General features: G+C 40.8%; 2 protein-coding genes across 3 annotated transcripts in view; one reads left to right on the top strand and one right to left on the bottom strand.

Moving 5' to 3' along the window:
- The window catches only part of KICS2 (KICSTOR subunit 2), a 47,807-nt gene extending 46,813 nt beyond the window's left edge, over positions 1-994 (top strand). Inside the window, exon 4 of the transcript XR_012510640.1 lies at positions 902-994. The gene's annotated coding sequence lies outside the window, so the exon portion shown is untranslated. The remainder of the gene's footprint in view (positions 1-901) is intronic.
- SRGAP1 (SLIT-ROBO Rho GTPase activating protein 1) overlaps positions 305-20,966 on the bottom strand; it is a 249,611-nt gene continuing 228,949 nt past the window's right edge. For both annotated transcript variants that reach the window (XM_074375061.1, XM_074375062.1), the window contains exons 18-22: positions 18,967-19,046; positions 11,871-12,051; positions 10,545-10,679; positions 10,087-10,426; positions 305-6,068 (exon numbers count right to left, since the gene is read on the bottom strand). In XM_074375061.1, the coding sequence (XP_074231162.1) occupies positions 5,691-6,068; positions 10,087-10,426; positions 10,545-10,679; positions 11,871-12,051; positions 18,967-19,046 (1,114 nt within the window). In that variant the 3' untranslated portion in view covers positions 305-5,690. The remainder of the gene's footprint in view (positions 6,069-10,086; positions 10,427-10,544; positions 10,680-11,870; positions 12,052-18,966; positions 19,047-20,966) is intronic.

Genomic DNA, 20,966 nt, shown 5'->3' with positions numbered 1-20,966 from the left:
GTATTTAGTCCTTAAGAGTTAGCTTCTTTTTTAAGTTTGAAGAAAAAAATTTCCATACATGGGGGAATTCTAAACATAGTTTAGACCTAAGGACTACATTTCAGTTTATTCAAATGAAACCTAAAAATCAGTGTGACAAGGTTTACAATGCCAAGGACTCCTTCTCAAGGGAAAGAATGCAGCCTGGTGAGTATTTAGGAGAGCTGTGCTCTCAGCCTCTTCTTTAAGACTCTCCCAATCCTGTTTTGAGATTTGCAAATGTTAGCCACTATATATAAAAATAGATTAAAAAAAAAAAAACAAATTTCTTCTGTACAGCACAGGGAACTATATTCAATATCTTGTAATAACCTTTAATGAAAAAGAGTATGAAAACAAATACACATATGTATATGCATGACAGGGACATTATGCTGAACACCAGAAATTGACACACTGTAACTGATTGTACTTCAGTTAAAAAAAAAGAAAAAAAGACTCTCCCAACCCCTTCCCTCTCATTACAGAAGGATCTTTAAACTATGCCTCTGAGAAACTCTGGCTTCGTGAACAAGGCCCTGTGCATGAGGCCTCATTTTCCACTTCACAAAAACGAAAGTGAGATAAAAACATGTTTTAAAGAACGGTAGTTTCACACGATTTAACTGCAGCTCAGCTCTCTGGGGGGGGAGAACAGTAATTAGGAAAAGAAAGGAAACGAATGAAAACACAGCAGAGAATCAGACCAAATGGGAAGCAGACAAAGGCAGCCAGAACTATCTCATTTATTATAAAGATACACCGAGAAGAACAGACCTGACTGGATACTGAAGCCTGGAATGGTACATGCCAAAATGTACAGTACTATACAGAAAAGTGCATTGTCACAACAGATTAACAAAACATTTTTTTTCCCTTCCAGAACTAGAAAAGCATCCCCCTTTTCTCTCACCTCAGAGACGAGGGGCTGTCACGGTAAGAGGCAGTACAGAGCGGAGGCGAACGCGATGGCCGGCAGCAGCACGTGAGCTGGGGTGGCGGCGGGAGGGGCGGGGAGGGGTGGGACCGGAGGAGGGAAAGGCACAGCCACGGCTACGAGGAAAACGAGACGCCTGATGACCGACTGGGACGCAAGACAGGGCGATACTGAGCACCGAGGCACAGAAAGGTGGGGATGGCGAAATAGCTGGGAGAGAGTGGGGGTAGTTTCGAAACACTCAAGTGGGCGCTGGAATCGGGAGGGGTGGGGGGTGGAGGGGAGGAGGGGGTGGAGGGGAGGAGGTGGGCGGGGCAACAGTAAAGAGCAAGGCTACAACTCCTCTAAAATAGAAAGGCACTTTCACATGTACATACTACAGATGTACATTGACACGATTAGGCAACAGTCACAAGCAGGAAGCCACCAGTACTGCAACTGATCAAACCGACAGGAAAGGACAATACTGATATAATTACGCCGGCAGGAGTTACCCTTCAGTCTGTAGGTAAATAGCAGTCTCTCCTTGTTACACAGCCACTTACTATACTTTAAACATCTATAATAACCATCACACTACACACTGAACTTGGATGAATGCTCTAAGGGGGGCATTCACAAATGCACGGCTTATATATTTTCTTTTACTAAACAGTTTCTAAGATAAGCATCATAGAACCCAGTACAATTATTTAAACATACAAAAACTCCCTACATAATTTAAAGATACAGGTACCCATTTTGATTATACCAGGTAGATTTTTTTTTTTTTAAAGAAAGTACACTAGGGTGGGCAAGTGAAAGCTCAATTTCCAGTTTGCTTTACTGATTTGACAAAGCTGTGCCAGTCACCCTGGTCCACGCCAGACACCCCAGCCCAGCTGGAGTTTGGGTTTTAGCTCAGGGGCTAGTCTGGAGCAGGGAGCTCTACTCTACTCGTAGGAAGAGATTTCACTGCTCAGCTGCCCACGCTCAGGGCCTCTGTGGTGGGTAACTCATAGTTAAGACTCAGTCCCAAGAGCATTTCCTGCATTCGTGGCCTCTTGCTACCGTGGTTGGGAATAAATGTCATCCCAAATCTAAAGTCTTCCAAACCCCTCAACAGACCCATAGGCTCTTTGACTTTGGACTTAAGAGGCCGTAATTACCAAATTAAAATTTCTTCTGTTGGTAGACTCCAGAGGTGATGCTTCATTCCCAAATGTTAAGGAGACCACTACATCCCCTCTTTTTTTTCTTTTTCTTAAATAATTAGAAATCCATTTTGGGGATGGCAAAAGTACAAAGACAGAAAACTCAATCTGACCCTTGGCGCTCTACATCCGTTGGTAATTGTTCATGCTCACTGCAGTAGCTTAAGTGTCACTCTGCTGTACGTTATTCTATGGATTGCTCAAGGGACACCCAAGTCAGATCACATTGTGCGAAAACGTGTGAAACTGTTGAACTCTACTGCATTTATGCCGAACTTGAACATGGAGTGTTACAAAGGGCCATTCAACAGATTGAAATCATTTACAGAACACTCATCGGAAAACGTGTTTAAGAACCGTTCACTCTATCTTGACAATCCACTCCAAACATCCCCTCCCCAAAACCCAAAGGCCAGTTTGGTAAATCTCCTTCAGTGAGTTCTATGGATGGGACATAAACATTCAGTAATTTCAGCTGGGAATACATATTCTTGTGTAAATGGAGTCAGGTCATCTTTGTAGAACCATCATTTACCCATCATCAAAATGACCCTCTTCCCAAACTGCACATGAGGACCGATGAGACCCTTGAGACTGAGGCATAACATCTCAGGGACTGACTTTTCTTTCTTCTCTCCCCATTCTTTGTGCCTTCCCACCTCCCCACTGTGTGCGACACCTGTGGCTATAAAGAGGGCCATGAACAGGTGAACCCTCTCCGCTGCTGAAACTTTTATGGAACTTACTGAGTGTTATTTGGATTCTTTGTGAAGTGGCCACCTTGTCTCATCCCTGGAATCTGAGGACTTTGACTAAACAAAGTAAGGGTAAGTGAGTCCTTATTGAATCCTTATTCACTCTGAGGTCACATCCTTCCCTGGGAAAGCGGGGCGGGGGGGAGCCTGAGGGTGACAACAGAATTAGAGAGAGAAAAAACAGACAGGTAAAGTAAGCGAGTGATGGGAGAGTGTTAGGAGCTGTTTCCTGGAAGAAGGCACGGCCTCTGAGGCTCTGAGGTCTAGAGTGGCGTGTTCTCTGCCATCTAAGGCAGCAGAGTCCTGATTTGGTAGGTGGAAAGGCATACCTCATTCCATCACAGGTGTGAACACCAAAGAGAGGAGACACTGGGGAGGATTACCAGGGAGAAGTCTGAGGAAATGAGCTTGTGGGAGTAAGATCTGAAAAGCTGGAGTTAAAGCTCGTAAAAGAACCCTTCAAAACTTAAAAAATCCAAAACACGTCTGCCCTTTTGATGCCCTCGGTTACCATCTTACTTTTCCATCATCTAAGGAGGTGGTCTTTAAGAATCCTTTTTATTATAGGAGTGTGGGTATAGCTTAGTGGTAGAGCACATGCTTAGCATGCATGAGGTCCTGGGTGCAATCCCCAGTCCCTCCATTACGGGGGGAAAAATCCTCTTTAATTTCTAAAAGATACAAAGTTTTCTCTCCCCAATTACTTCCACCTTTTTCTCTGTCTTTCCTCATCTAATAACAGAGAATTAGTGACCAAAGTTGAATCCAGAAAGAACTGGGAGATTATTTAGGAAAGTTTAAATTTCCTAGAAAATTGGGAAGATTGTTTAAAAAGGTTCATGCTACTCAGAGCTCAGTCCTGGCTGGGTTTCATGGTGTCCAAAGGTGCCAAAGGACCACTAAAGCTCAAGACACGGTGGGGGATGGTACAAGATGCTGAACTGGGCCTCTTTTTCAAAATGGGCAAAAAAGATGGTTGTGAAAATTCAGAGGTTTACAATTCCTGGAAATACCTGAAAAATTGTTTTTCACTACTTAATCCATTTGTGAAATTAGGCTGCAGGCAAGCAACCAACGGTTTGACTTTGAAAGGTAACAATATCTCATTAATGTGATCTCTTTCTGCATTAGAATGATTAGACTGGCAAACTGAGGTAGAGATCCGAGTAACGATCTTGACTTTAGTACAGATCTTCATTTTTCCCTCACTGAGGCCTTCCCCAGTGGGCTGATGAGTCAAAGTCCCTATTGTAACTCTTAGGTGGGCATGCAATTGGCTGCTAGTTTGAACCCAAACCTAGAAAGAAATCAAAGTGGTCCAGAGGGGTTAGTTCTGGCCACCCATTTTTCGGGCAGGGGGGTACTTTTCATCAGTAAGTTCAATGACAGAGTAGATGAAATGCTCATACGTTTACAGATGATATAAGCTGCTCCTGGTAGGAGAGTGGTGATTTGTACTGTAGTAAAAAATAACTGAATTCAAAGCAACCCTTTTTAAGATAGAGGGAAAATACAGCATAAATAAGGACTAAAGAAAAATCATCTATGGGTTAGGATGTCAGAGAGAGGGTCCCGTCATGGAGTTGAGCTGACTGTGTGAGTTATGTAGAGACCACATGGGACAAACAAGAAAGCCATGGTTCCAGGGTGCAAAATTGGGAGGAAATCATCCTGGAACCATAGGTAATCCTCCCACCTTGGCCGGTATGGCTCTTAACTCCAGTACCAGGGCCAGTTCTAGGTTGGCTCAAAGAGACAAGTTGGGGGGGGGGATTCAATTTAGGATCATCAGCCTCTGTAGCATGTTTAAAGGAAGCCAGGTCACTGAGTCGGGAAAGAGAAGGCTGGGCAGACCAAGGACTTGTGCGCGGCGTGCTTTCTCCCCTTCCACCGAGGAGGACACAGGGCTTCAGGGGAGCTAGAAGTGTTTTCTAGGCAACAACAGATCTCTGAAGGAGTTTATGGAGTCGTGTAACCAGAAAGTCTTTAAAATTCGACTGTTCTAGTCCTCCGTGAATGCAGGGGATGGACTTGGAAATCCTTGAGGGCCTGATCAGGCTCGTGGAAAGAGTCACAGCAGTAGCTCTGAAGGGCTGTCTCCCTCTCCTTTCCCAGGTTCCGTTCAAGCAGTACCTGCAGAGTCCACCCCCTTCCGCTGAGACTTTAACCCGGACCCAGGCAAAAGACTTATGAAAGAGGCAGTCATCCTACTCATTTAGGTGGTGAGCTGACAGTCCCCCTGGGGATATTACCATGACAACAGCAAGTCTTTAGCAAGAGCCAGCCCTTGCCCTACTGGGTAGAATCAGAGGTGCTGTCAGTCGCCGAACAGTGCCACTGTCACCTTTCAGCATCACCTCAAGTGCACAGACCAACACTGGTTACACTCCAAGGCCCAGAACTCAGGTTCTCATGCCTTCGGATCGAGATGTTTTTGACTCACCCGGGCTACACTAAGCCTGAAGCAGCTGTGCAGTGTGCAGGGCAGGACGGTGTTGCCTTCATTACAAATGGTGCAGCATTGGATTTTCAAGTAAGTCTTAAGTGTTTCTATTGTCTTTAAAATGACATAAGATATGTCCAGTTATTTAAAAAAAAGGAAATTACAAAATACAAATGCCCGTGTTAATTTAGCTAGTCTCAGACATTACATTCAAGAACATAGAAAAGCCAAAAGATCTCCAGTTATAAGCACACGACTAAGGAAAGTTATGGATCGCTGACTTTTGTCACCAATCCATGTTCTTTTTTCAATCACCTCCCTGTATGACCTCGCTCAGTTGGTTTTTACATTGTGCAAGACTTGTCTGTTGGCCCCTGGGACGGTGGGGCAGGTCCTATGGTAGGGTTTGTTTTTGGAAGAACAGCAGGTTTTGGCCGAAGGGCTGGGGGCTTCAGCTGCACACCCATTCTGGGCGCCACCATAGGCTTGAAAGTACTCATTGTGTCACTGGAGGAGCTAGTGCTACGTCGAATCTGGGGCTCAGAGCTCCTGAGGGCGACATTGTGCAAAGGGCTGAGAGATTCTGTGGAAGTGGCTGGGGTGGGAGAGTTTTTCACTTGCTCTAAGGTATCCAGCACCACATCGGGGGCATGCTTTGCCGTACTCTGTCTCTCCAGTTCTCGGAGTTCATTCAAAGCAGTATTCATCGTCTCTTCAATATCCTGTTGAAAAATAACCAGAAATGACAGTTGGTAACTAGACTTATTGTGATCATTTTGAAATGCACAGAAATATTGAATCCCCCTCACTATGTTGTGTAACAGGAGTTAACAGTGCTGTGGGTCATTTATACTTCAAAAATAAACTGAGAGAGAGATCAGATTTGTGGTTCTCAGAGGTAGAGGTTGGGGGACAATGGCAGCTGGATGAAGGTAGTTGAAAGGTACAACTTTCAACCATAAGATAAATAAGTACTAGGGATGTAATGTACATTGTGATAAATGTAATGAACACTTAAGCCTTCCCCTGATGCTTCTGTCCAGTGGATCTCAATGCAAGTGGTACTGCCCCATTGAGGGCATTTCTGTTACATGGTGTGTGTGTGTATTTTTAAATATCAAAATAACCTGGTAGCATTATTGGCATTTGGTGAGCCGGGGCCAGGGATACTGGATATCTTGCAAGTAAGTGTCCTGGGTAATTTGCATGCAGTGAATTGTCCCACATCTCGTCCAACTTTTGAATGTCCTCCAAACATTTATAACAATCTGAGTCTAGAATGTAAATTTTTTTTTACTTAAATTTTATTGAGTTATAGTCAGTTTGTAATGTTCTGTCAATTTCTGGTGTACAGCACAATTTTTCAGTCATACATGAATATACAGATTCATTTTCATATTCTTTTTCACCGTGAGCTACTACAAGATCTTGTATATATTTCCCTGTGCTATACAGTATAAACTTGTTTATCTATTTTATATATACCTGTCAGTATCTACAAATCTCAAACTCCCAGTCTGTCCCTTCCTGCCCTCCTCCCCACTGGCATCCACAAGTTTCGATTCTACATCTGTGAATCTGTTTCTGTTTTATATTTATGTTCATTTGTCGTCATCTTCTTTTTTAGATTCCACATATAAGTGGGTATCATATGGTATTTCTCTTTCTGGCTTACCTCACTTAGAATGACATTCTCCAGGGACATCCATGTTGCCGCAAATGGCATTATGTTGTCATTTTTATAGCTGAATAGTATAAATATACCACAACTTCTTTATCCAGTCATCTGTCAATGGACATTTAGGTTGTTTCCATGTCTTGGTTATTGTAAACAGTGCTGCTATGAACATTGGGGTGCTGGTGTCTTTTTGAAGTAGGGTTCCTTCTGGATATATGCCCAGGAGTGGGATTCCTGGGTCATATGGTAAGTCTATTTTCAGTCTTTTGACGAATCTCCCTACTGTTTTTCCCCAGTGGCTGCACCAAACTGCATTCCCACCAACAGTGTAGGAGGGTTCCCTTTTCTCCACACCCTCTCCAACATTTATCATTTGTGGACTTTTGAATGATGGCCATTCTGACTGGTGTGAGGTGATACCTCATTGTAGTTTTGATTTGCATTTCTCTGATAATTAGTGATATTGAGAATTTTTTCACGTGCCTATTGGTCATTCGTATGTCTTCAATGGAGAATTGCTTGTTTAGGTCTTCTGCCCATTTTTGGATTGGGTTGTTTGTTTTTTTCCTATTAAGTAGTATAAGCTGTTCATATATTATGGAGATCAAGCCTTTGCCAGTTTCATCTTTGGCAGATATTTATTTTCTCCCATTCCGTAGGTCGTCGTTTTGTTTTGCTTATGGTTTCCTTTGCTGTGCAGAAGCTTGTAAGTTTAATTAGGCCCCATTTGTTTATTAGAATGCAACTTTCTTACTATATTTAAATTAAAACATAAAAATTTTTTTCATAGTTTCATTCCTAGAAAACTTAATACTATCATATAAGTGATACTCTGTTTTGATTAGAACTGTATGACCACGGGTGGTCCAGCATTTTAGAAAAATCCTATCACTAATGGGAACACCATTATGGAAATTAAGTTGAGACTAATTAACTTAATACTCTTACATCAATGTTCATTTTTAACTGCATTTGTGGTAAGTCTGCATATAGGTCAAAGCACCTCACTACTTCATCTTCTAGTATAGTTAAGTATTAACTGAAATACATTTGTTTTAATAATACTTCATTTTTCCTATATATTTAGGGCTTTACATACAAAAATACATAAACAAGGACCTACCGTATAGCACAGGGAACTATATTCAATTTCTTATAATAACCTATAATGGAAATCAATCTGAAAAAGAATATGTATCTGTATGTATAACTGAACTGCTTTGTTGTACACCTGAAACTAACATTATAAATCAAGTACACTTCAATAAAAAATAAAATTAACCCCCCTCCTAAAAAATGTATTTAGGGCTTGCTATGTTTTTTTTTTTTAATTAGGTACATCATCTATCAACTTATTTCAGAAAATAAAGGGGGAATTACAAAATATTTGTTTCAAGAAGGCGAACTGTGCACCATCAACAGATGAATGGGTAAGTGAAATGTGCTCTATACATGTAGTGATGATTAGGCCTTAAGGAAGAAATCCTGCCACATGCTACAACACGCATGAATCTTGAAGGCAGTACGTTTAAATAAAATAAGCCAGTCACAAAAAGACAAATACTGCATGATTCCACTAAGATGAGGCAGTCACATTCATAGAAGCAAAAAGGAGAATGGTGGCGGCCAGGGCCTAGGGGAAAGGGGAAAAAGAGACTTGTCCTTAAATGGGTACAGAGTTTCAGTCTGGCAGGCAGAAAAAGTTCTAGAGATCTGTTTCAAAACACTGTGAATACCCTTTACTGATCTGTGCGCTTATTACTGATTTTTTTTTGACATCCCCCCGCCAGCGCACTCTAACGTAAATACTTTTCCACCTGCTCATTATAAGCAGGGATGTTATAGATTTCTCAAATCATTAAATTCAGTTATAGTCAAATATCACTGGTCTTAAATAGGCCTCAAAGGACCCTGCAAAGCTCTTTAGAAAAAAGCCAAAGAGGTCAAAAGTCTTTTTGATTTTTGCTGATAATCTGTTGTACATTTAAAATTGGTTTGATTTTTTAAAAAAACATATCACACAATCTAATTTGCTATCCAAAATTCTTTTTTGTTAAGACACTGAAAATAGCTTGGAAATCTGTCATATCAATGCAGATTTCCTTGAGTGCTTTTTATTAAAAATAATCCATCTTTAATACTTCCCCCTGTTGGTCTCGTTAATTTCTCATTCACTTTGTTTTTTGATCTATTTAGTTTTTAAGCTTCAGTGAGAGCTGATACTTCAGCTTACTCAAATGGCAAACCCTGAATCTAGTCACCTCATTTTTCACTAGCCATACACATTTCCTTTTCTCTCTCTTTTTTTTAATTGATGTATAGTTGATTTACAATACTGTGTTAGTTTCAGGTGTATAGCATAGTGATTCGGTTATGTTTTTTTTTTCTGTTGTACATACATTTTCTGAGGGCCTGTGCTGCAAAAAGAACCAGAGGGGAAGAAATGGTAGAACAATGGGAAAATCCATTAATACTGGTTTACTTTTTACTTTGACAATTTTGATCTTTAGAAAAAACTACAAAGCCCTTCTCTGTAGTCACTGTTGGGAAGTGGACACACATGCCTTTAGGAGGAACGGAGGAGCCAGACCTGCTGTTCTTCAAACAGCTCATCATTATTGCTCACTTCTTTTATTTTTTATTGACTATTCCATCATTTCCTAAGTTGAAAGTGTCACTTTGATCATATACTAAAAATGTTGTTTCAGGGCTCTCCATTCTATTCTATCAACGTGTCTGTTTTACTGGCTCTAGCACGCAGTTAGGATCTGGAAGGACCAGTCCTTCTTCTTTCTTCTTCTTTTTCAGAATTTTCTTGGCCATTCAACAATGATGGGTTTGATTGTCCTAGGTCCTACATTTCTGCCATGTCCCTGTTTAAATTACGATGAATCTAATATACTTGGGCCCCTTCGGTAACAAACGGCCTTAAAGAATGGGCTAGTTTCTATTTTCTTTGGTTGATTCTATACAAAAGCCTTGGCTCTAGAAAGTAACTTCTGTACACCTCCTCCATCATACCTTGGTTCTTAGCATGCAACAGCCTGTTCAAAGCAGCCTACCTGAGCGATTGTCTCTGGGTCCAGTGGCTTGTGGTCATTGAAGCCTGTGTATTGCCCTGATGATGTGGATCTTCTAATAGGAGGGCTGTCGATCTTCTTGAGGGAGTCGTGGCGGCTGATGTTGGTCAGGCTGCCGTGGCCCGGCCGCCGCCGCCTCTCAGGACTGTCACTGTTGAGGCCACGGTTCTGCAGCAGGCCCCGGGGGTGACTGCCCAGGCTTGGGGACCCCAGGTCAATTGCGGAGTTGGAAAGAGCATGTGGGGGGTGGAGGGGGCAATGGCCATCACTGGTCCTGCCAGGACGCCTCACTGGAGGGGGTGGCTCCCCTCTTTTTCTTTGTCTAGACAGAGAGAACAGGAGAGGTTATCACACTGGCTCATACTGCAAGGCTGTGGATACCTCCTCAGAGGCCCTGGGGAAGTGAAGGTTCAGGAGCCTGGTGGCCAGACTCCACCTACCTGGCTAAATAGCCATCAGGATGGCGGTCTGTTGGGGAGTTCATGTCCTTGGACGAAGACTTGTCTTCAGTGACTGGCCCACTGCTGGCCTCGCTATCGGCTTTCTGGCTCAGAGTGTCAGAAAATGTATCATCCCTGAAAAACGAGAATCAAGAGTGAGGGTCTCCTGCTAGATGAATGGAGACAAAAGAGTAAGTGATGGCATGTACCTATGTAAGTCCTTCTCTTACTAAGGTAACTTTTCTTTTTACTGTAAAAAGAATTTCATTGCAGGTAAGTTGGAAAATTCACATACACAAAAAAGCAAAATAAAAACCACTTGTAGATACGTATCCCAAGCAGAGGAGAAACACACAGAAGGGGATATTTTCTAAAATTCTAACAGTAGTTATATTACAAGGATGTGCACACTCTGTATAGTATTCATACTATAGGTATTTATATGTTCATATGTATATGACTGCCATGTCTGCAGATACACACACATAATGTTTCTTAGCTTCTGAGACACACATTTTAACATTTAAAAAGTTAGGCTGAATCATTTCAGTGACTGTATACTTCTCTTTTATTTATTTTTTATTTTTAATGTAGGCGGTGGGGATTGAACCTAGGACCTCATGCATGCTACGCATGCACTCTACCACTGAGCTATACCCTCCTCCGCCACTGTATGCATTTTATGTGGTATTTTTGTCTTTTCCTTGAATAGCTGTTTGTAAATTGGTGCTGCATTGTAAAGTGCTCTAGTCACAAAATTAAGGTTATCCTGAGCATGTTATTTTGTAACTTGTTTCCTTCACTTAATATTGTGACCCAACGGGAAGATATCTCTTTCAATATTTTTGAAAGTAGAGCTTTCTCATTAGTAAAATTAAAAAAAAAAAAAAAAGAAGCCTGGAGATGATTCTCTTTAGGCTTGGAGTCAGAATCCTCTCTCTTGGGAATCTGGAATTGAAACAGCAGGCAGACACAGAGAAGAGCTGGCTCTGGAATGAGCGGTGCCACTCTAGCTCCTAAAGCCATTCTCTGCACAGGGTTGTTTTTCTAAGAACCTGAAAGCTTCAGAAGGCGCCCCTCCATAGTCCTTGCTCCAAACCTGCTGGCAGAGTTTGGGAAATGAAACCCTGCTGGTCCTGAAGGAGTGTTAGCAAAGACCCATTAGCAAGCAGAACTGTGTGCCCAGCTCAGAAGTTTTAGCCCTGTAATCTCATCTGCTCTTTTCTCATGAGACCAAGGTCAATTTAAGAACAGCAGCGGGAGCCTTCTCTTGGGAGCACTCAGGCGTCAGGGGGGTGGGGGGCGGTGGTTACTGGGACTACTCACATGTCCTGCACCACTATGTACTGGTGGGGCACGAGCCCATCGACCCCGTTGTGCCTGCCTTCCCACCAGTCCTCGGAGGCGCGGTGGTACAGCAGCAGGGAGGCACCCTTCTTGAAGGACAGCTCTCTGGCAGACCGCCCCACGTAGTCAAATCTGGCTATTGCTTCTATGGGTTCACATTCTACAAAGAACACACCAGAAAACGGTTTAGGACAGGGACGTCAGGAAGGCATGGTATGCTAGCTGAAAGGTCTGTATGAGGCTGTAGAAGTAAACAAGGCCATTTTAATATCCAGACCAAACAAGGTAATAAGTAAATCATCAAGACAATGAACAAATGAGGCTGTTAAAAGAGATTACAGAAAAGCATTCTCTTGCTGTCACCAGTTTCTCAAGGCAAAAAACTCCACTGATCATTAGATCTTAATTTCCACACCCTCTTCCTAGAGATCTAGACAGCCTAATAAAAAATATTTAAAACTTTGCAATATGATATATATAATCTCTCCTTGGGCTGTAATATCCTCCACAATAGCTCCAGTATTATTCTGACATTGATGGAGCTCCCCTGCAACGTGTTAATACCATTTACAACATGGAAGAACCGCTGTCCCAGAACACTAAGAAGTTGAAGCTTTAGTTGCATACTTTTTAAAAAATCAAGTTTACAAAAACCACCACCACGTTAAATACTATTTGAATGCATTTAATTTCCTTATGTATTTTTTGGATACTTTCAAATCTTGAAACTAGCACCAACAGTCATGACAACTGTTATTTTTTTCTGGCTTTAGAAGCAAATTCTGGATATTACCTACTCAAAAGACCAGATTCAAAAACGATGTCTTCTGGAGATCAAAAGATAATCAAAGGAGTAATGGTGAGTGAAAAAGAAAAAAAACAAAAAACAACAACCTCAAAAATCACATATTGCATGGTTCCATTCATAGGGCATGCTTGAAATGACATAACAACTGAGATGGAAAATGGATTAGTGGTTGCCAGAGGTCAGGGTGGGGGAGGAAGGAAATGGCTATGGCTGTAAATAGGGTACCCTGAAGCATCCTTGTGATACAAGCGTTCTTGCGCTTGACCATGGTTGTGGTCACACAAACTTAGACGTGCGATAAAACCGTACAGAACTAAGTAAACACACACACAAAGGAATGTACGTAAAACTGGTGAAATGTGAATATGGTGGATGGAGCGGATCAATGCCAATTTCCTAGCTGTGACATTTTACTACACTTCTGTAAGATGTTACCACGGCGGGGAACTGGAAGAAGGGTGTACCAGATCTCTCTGTAGCATTTCTTACAACTGCATGTAAATAAAAAGTTGAAAAAAGGTATCAAACTCTGGGCCAAGAATTGGAACTTCAGCTCTCTTCTAATTCTGACCACAAATACTGAAGTCAGGTAAGAGGACAAACTAATCAGAGCAACTCCATGAGTTGCTTTTTGTGATTCAGTTTATTACAAAAAGCCCTGAACTGGGGGCTTTCTGATCTTTCCTCCCCTCTTCCATCATCACCACCTTCCTCATCCCTGCTATCGACAGTAGGTGAGTAAACTTCTTCTCAATAATACACAGAACTAAAAAGGGTCAGTACAAGTGGTATATGCTTAAAGGAGTCTAGCTCTGCAGTGAGCAGTACCTCACTTGCTGAAAACGGAGCATGTGTTACTTTTCCAAATACTCTACAATGTAACAGATTAAAACCTGCCTGTCAAATATGTTCTCAGGAGCTTACCTTCTATTTCCCTTAGTAACAAACTTTCCCATTTAAAAGAGTTTATTTCTTCCCAAAGTTTATTGCAGATCTTGAATAACTGTTGTACTTATATGGAATAACTGCGTTAAGAAATGCTTGGTTAGCCAGCTAAGCTGCTTTCTCACTTGATAATTTCAAACATTCTCTGCGACATGTAAGGCAAAAGCATAAAAATCAACAAACATGTTGAAAAAGATTAGGGTTTACCTTATATGAAGGGCCTGGGTGAATTTCAGTGATACATTTAAAATAAAGACCTCCCCCACCAAAAGCCCCATTTTTTTGCTGGTGGATCATGTTTAAGGTGAACAATATTTCTTATTGCAGAACCAAAACACTATAACTTGCATGGAGTAAACTTTTCAGCAAAGTAGGTGTAAAAATAATTTTAAATCAGTAGTTTAAGTCCTTTAACTGATGGTAACTTTTGGATTATACCTTAACACTCTGGTGTTCCCTCCTAAAATTGTATTTTCTTTATTTCTTCCCCCATGAGCAGACTTGTAGATATTTAATAAAGCTGCTATTTATACTGTTTTAATAGTCTCTTTTAATAAAAAGCTCTGACTGTATATAGTTTGTTGAAAACTTGCAGATAAAGAATAAATCCTGGTTGATCTGAGATGACAGATATCAAATTTTTTACCCGTTTCTCTCTGGGGGACAGAAATGAACATGTCTATGTTTTAGGGGACACAAACATCCACGGAGGAATGAAGTTATGCCAATTGATTAAAAAGAACTTCATGATATATAATTTGCAAATTCTTATGTAAACATGCCCATATACACTGTTTTACTGAGAAAAAAAGTGGAAAGATAACAGCATGACATAGTGTACAACCTATGTACATGTCAAAGGGAAAAGAAGAGAGAATTAATGTTCTTTAATGCCATTCAATCATCCACTGTCAATGCTGGCCAAGGGCAATTTAAGACTATTTAAAGATATGAACATATTATCATAATTTCATCATCATGTCCTCTATGCTTATTATCTCTTCTTTTTATTTTTTGAAATAACTAGTAACAGGATGATCAGACTCTGCTTATTTAATTCCAACATAAAGACGTTATGAAAGAATGACCAGGTGAATCAGAGGTACATTTTACTGGTAATCCTAACACATCAACTAGGAATTCTGAGCAGTTTCATTATTTTGACTCTTTCTACTCCCATGAGAGTCATTTCACAGTCGAGTGTCAATCAATAAGCTATTTACACACATCTGAGCCTAGCCAGTGCAGAGCAAATCGATCTCAGGGCACCGCGACGTGCCATACGCCTCATACAGAGTCACATGGTCCTTTAAGGCCCTGCAGAGACTTTGCAGAATGCTACTTCTATCAGTAACAAGAGAACATGATCACTGCATTTTCCTTCACGGCTATTATAATTTTGTGCAAAGGGAAAGAAAATTTCAGCAGAGCTGACTTTCTGACTGTCTGATGCTATCGTCTTATATTTCTATTTCTTATAATTTTATACAAAGTGCTAGCACATCACACCGTCCCTTTGGGACTTTGCTGTCCCTGACACTTTCTCTCCTAGATCTGTTACCCAGTGCCCTCGCAGATGATGATTTTGTTCTGTGACAGCCTCTCTTTTGGAAACAAAAGCTACTCTCTCTAGTGATACCATGATAGAGAAAAGAAAATACAATACTTAAGTGATCAAAAAGATAATCAATACTCTAGTTAATTTAGTTACAGGACTTTAGAGTCTGGCTGTGGGCAAGGGTATCTGTCCTTTGTAGGCAAGGCTTTTCTTTCCAGCAAAATCAGGTGAACATGATCAAAATGTTATCTCAAACACAGCCCTCAGCAAAGATTCTCCTTTGTCATCAATAGGTAAGACCCACTGACAGATGGTCCAGTGATGAGACTGACGTTTGGGAAGAAAGGTTGGGGCTTTGTCTTGGGTTTTTCCTGCCACTGGGGAAAGCAAGGAAACACTCAGAGAAGCCATCAGTGAAAAAGGAATGAATCACAGAGAAACAAAGAAACTCAAGACAAAAGAACAGAGAGTGGCAGAGGTATAGGGCTCAGAGACTCTCCACAGCAACACCACAGAAACAGAAGCTCTCACTTTAAAGAATTTCTTCTAACTGGAATTCTGAAAATGGCAATTTATCTTCCTTTGAAAAACACAAACTTTCTTTTTTTTTCCAAAGCAGAGGGTGGACCCTAGACACCCTGATAACCCTCCTGCTGAAATCAACTAAAGCGCTGGATTTGAAAAAAAAAAAAAATCTTTCTAATCACATTAATAAGCTATCATGATGGTAAGGAATACTATCATGACAGGACTTCTAAAGACCAAAAACTCGGTGAATGGGAACCTAGCCAGTTCAACAGAACACGAGAAAATGTAAGTCAGAGTTTGCCTGGAGGGCATTTCCCCCTGCCTAGTTAATATGGCTTTATTTTGCACAAAAGCCTAGGCCCACGGCCTGCTCAGTGTAGACAATCCAAGCCCCACCAAAGGATCACACTCCTTAAGTGTCACGGTGAACTTCTAGTTCTAGAAATCATCCTCCCTTCTCACCTTCCATACTTCTCCATAAACGTAACCACTTCAGCCCTCGACTTAGGGAAATGATCTTCCTCAAACCTTGGAACAAACCCTCTCAGAGAATCCCAACCACATTCCAGTCCTCAGGCAGGTTGGTGGTTTAAGTTCATACCACCTGAGTGGCCTGGAAAACCTCAGACTAAAAATCCAGTGTGGTCCCAAAGCTGGTTATGCCTCAGGCAGAAGTAAATGAAAACTCTCTCTGGAGGAACATACCTGCAACTGAGCCCAAAGGAATTCCATAAAGTTCTAAGAAATATGTAAAAAATGTATAAAACACACTGGAAATAAGACTCAAGAGCAAAAGCCAACAAAAATAAATTCAGGAAGACTGCAGCTATTAGAAGGATTAGACACATAATCTGAAACAACGGAAAGGAGTAATATTATGAGTAAAGAGCAAAAGACCATAAAAACCTGACCAAACAGATACGAGAGTTAACTGAACAGAACCTGTAGAAACAGAAATTAAAAATAAAAACTCAGTGGATGGGTTTAAAGCAAATTAGTCACAGCTAAGGAGAGAATAAAAGGATTATGCATACAGTTAAAGAGGTACTAAGAAAAAACTGCTGGCTTTATATGTTCATATTTAAAAAGTGTTTTAATGTTAAACATTAAACTTAAGTCAGAAAAAGAAAGAAAAATGACCTCTACAGAAAGAAGTATAAACATTTATTGGGAGACACTGAATAACTAGAAATATGTTTTGTGGATTAGAAGACTGAATATTATAAAAATATCAATTATTTCTGTATCAGTATATGTAGAACTGTGATCAAAACCTCAAAGGTTTTTAGGTTGTTTGTTTGAAGAACTTGAAAAACTGAGTTTTGCCAAATATTGCCAAGGTATTAAAATTAAGACAGTGGTGTAGACAGGCAAGTAGACCAGTGGAAAAATAATAGAGCCCAGAAACAGACTTATGCATAGAAGACACCTGATTGATCATAAAGGTGTGGAGCAGTAGAGAAAAGACAATTAATGCTGGGACAGGGGACAACTGTGCATCCACACGGAGACAGAAGGAACAGATCCCTACCTCACACCATACCGCCAGATAAATTCCTGGTAGAATTAAGACCTATGGGTGAAAAGAAAACCTGAAAGGATTTAGAAAAGAATATGGGAGAATTTCTTCATTACCTCATGGCACAGAAGGATTTCTTAAAAGGGACACAAAGTGAAACCACCATGAAGGAGAAGATTGGGAAATCCAACTCCTTTAAAATTAAGACCCCCTGTTTGGCAAAAGACATAACAAGCACATAAAAGACAAGCTACAGAGCAGAAAATATTTGCAAATCATGTACCTAAAGAAGACCTGATCCAGACCCACAAAGAATTCTTATAAATAAGAAAAAACCAAAGCCCAACCAAACTAAACTAAACCAAGCAAAAAGAGCCCAAAGAAACTAACAGTGGGCAAATAGGCCCTAAATGGGCAAAAGACTTGATAGGAATTTCACAAAATAAGACATCTAAACATACAAAAATCAGTGTATCTGCATTCACCATGCTTTTCACTTTCTGTAGTCTGACCTCCCAGGGTTAGCCATATTCCTAGGGACAGTAAACAGCTCACCTGCAATGTGCTTTTCACATACAAACCAACCAATCCAGAGCCCACGCCCCAATCACCTCCTCTCCGGCTCTCACCCTTTGGGCCACTACCCAGTTGCTTCGGGGCCAGGAACCAGACAACCAGAGACAGCCCCGGTGCCCCCAGAGGCCCTGAAATTATTCAAGCTTGGCCATCCTAACCCGCTTACCCTGCCTCGCCTGTTCCTTCCCATGGAAACCACAATCCACAATACAAGCTCCTGCCCAGCTGTTCCCTCTCCCTCTGCCTTCTGACTGACGCTGATGCTTCCCCCCGGCCCTCTGAAACCTGATGTGCCCCCTCCTCTAAGGAACTGAGAGCAACAAATTATCTTTTCAGTGGCAGCCATCTCCTGATCTGGTGGCCTTACCATACCCCAAATTTTCTATTAATACACTATATTTTAAACAACATCTTCATCAGTAATCAGAGAAATGCAAATTAAAATCATAACGAGATGCCATTACACACTGACGATACTGGCAAAGATGACAGTATTTGATAAAATCAAGGGTTGAATACACACAACTGAAACACAGCAGGCTGAGACACTGCTGGTGGGAGTGGGTATCATTACAACCATTGTCAAAAATAATTCAGTATGTAGTAAGGTTGAAGACATGCTTACTCCTAGGTGTATATACCCTAGAGAAACTCCTGTATACTTGCAATAGGATACATGTTCAAAATATTGATAGCTGCACTGTTTTTAATGGCAAAAAACAGAAAACACCTCACACATTCATCAATAATCAAATAAAGACAATGGAATATTATGCAGTGGTAAAATTAACTGCAACAACATGGTTGAATCTCAGGAACGTAATACGGCGTAGAAAAAATCATGGAAAATATATACAGTAGCAGAAAGTTCAAGAAAATAGAAAATGAAATAGTAAACCATTTAAATGCACAAACACAGAATGGTTATCTCTCAGTGGGTAAAGAAGGCGGTAGGACCAGGGATGTGCAAAAGTAATGATGTCTTTTAAACTTGGTGGTGGTTCCATAGGTGTTCATTGTAATAATAGTCTTCATACTTTACACATACTTAGTAAATATTCTTTTGTATTCTCAATATAAGCAATTCTTTAAAAATGGTTATAAAGACCAGTCTGGTAACAGCATGAGCACAAGTACATACCGTCTTCACTGGTGTGGGGCTCTGTACCAGCATCCTGATCCACTTCCTCCAACGTACCGTGTTCACTGTATGGGCTGTCACTGGGGAGCAGAAACAGAAATTCATGTGAAGCCAAAGTGGAATGAATTTCTAAAATGAGTAATTGCTACTGCAAGGAAAATATAAGACTTTGGAATGGCATAAGAGTTACTGGAGAGCCTTTCAATGGAATGCCAGCACCTCCAAGGATTAGTCCTATGGGAGGTATGTCCCTTCATCTCTGACACATTGCAACTCTGTAAAGACAAAGTTAACTTGTAGGAAACTGATAGCATTGTAAGTAATTTTTATCCATAAAGATGAATATTTGTTAAGTTCTAGTGGAATACAATTACCGCCCTATGGATACACCAGTTTTTGCAAATTCATTTCAACATTCCTTACCGCACAAAAATGGATGGCTCTTCTATTTCTGCTCTGAATTGGTGTAGTATCTTTTTCATCTTGTCTTGACACATGTTCATTTTATATCTGAGTGAGAGTTAGATTTTGCCCTTTAACATTACCACTATCTCTTCTCAAATGTATGCAGATAAATGGGACACACTGGTCACAAATACAAACCTGACATTCCTGTAAAAGCCCATATATGTTGCTGGTGTTGGGCGAGAAGGATAACTACATTATTGACTTTCTGTTTAAGATGAGCAATACCCACAGAGAACACAATGTATGGGAGAAGGACATAATCAAGCACGTGTTACTCGCTGCAAGACTATTATCAGGCTGTTAACCCTGTTTGCAAAGAAGTAGCAACCACAAAAAGTCCTACAATGCAACTCACCAAATAGTATCGACCAGACACCCATATTCTTGCTCTTTGAGAAAATGAACAATATAGCAGACCTTACTGATACAGCCCTGAATATTTGGAAATACATGACACTAGCCTTGAAACAAACACAACTGTAAAAATAAAATTCTGAATCTCACCACGGCTGAGTTTTATTTGTTTATCTTCCCAGGGGGTGGGTGCGTGTAGCTCACCAGTAGAGCGTATGCCTATCCTGCACGAGGTCCTGGGTTCAATCCCCAGTACCTCCATTAAAAATATGAACAAACAAACAAACCTAATTACCTCCACCTCCCCGCAAAAAACAAACACAAAAATATCTTCCCAGATCCAAGCTTAAGTCAGTACGTGCACATAGTAAGTGCTCACGTTTATATTTTAAAACTGAATTTCATGTAAGACTGCTGGATATACTATAGAGCTAGAATCTATCATGCTTTGTTAACTTAGAAAGCAGTGCTTCTGGAAGGAGTCAACTCTCAGTTTTCTTAAGGCAAAGAATCATCTGTGTTTAAGAATATACTGTGGTTGAGGTTAAAAAAAAAATACATGTACTTTCAATACTTTCAGTTATTTAGATCTTTCAGCTACTTATTCTACTTCTACTTAATCCCCAGTAAGGCAGCGGGAAGCAAAGCGTCCTGAGGAGGGTCCAGAGTGAAGGGCTTTGGCAGATCTTTTTCCAGCTGCTCCTGAATCTGAGCTGCACAGAGCAGTTTCCGAGGCCGGCTGGGAGGCAGCTGTCGAGTGGGAAGACTCGTGTGGACTTTGGAATCAGACCAACTGGGGCTGCCTCCAGGAACCACTAGTCATTGCACAGGCTCCTTGGCCTCTCTTAACTTACGTGGTAGAGTGGTTGTGAGGAATACAAGACATCACATGCACTGAGAAGCAGGCACACAGTAGGGGCTCAAGGGATCAAAGCCACTTTTACTGTATATGATTTCTTAGAAGCTAGCACTCATATATCAAATAGTGAACATACACATTTTAGCGTTGCCTACCTTTGGGATTATTCCATTGACTATGCCCCTCATTTTTGCACTTCACTGGGAGGTGACTATACTGCTTATTAAAAAAAAATTTATCCCAAAATATAACAATATAATAAATTTGCTCACAGTGACCATGATTATTGTAATAGGTTAGGATAATATTTATTAGTAAG

This window comes from Camelus bactrianus, chromosome 12, assembly GCF_048773025.1.
Source record: "Camelus bactrianus isolate YW-2024 breed Bactrian camel chromosome 12, ASM4877302v1, whole genome shotgun sequence".
Taxonomy (NCBI): domain Eukaryota; kingdom Metazoa; phylum Chordata; class Mammalia; order Artiodactyla; family Camelidae; genus Camelus; species Camelus bactrianus.
Note: the sequence above shows the minus strand (reverse complement) of the source record. Positions and strands in the feature narration are given on the sequence as shown.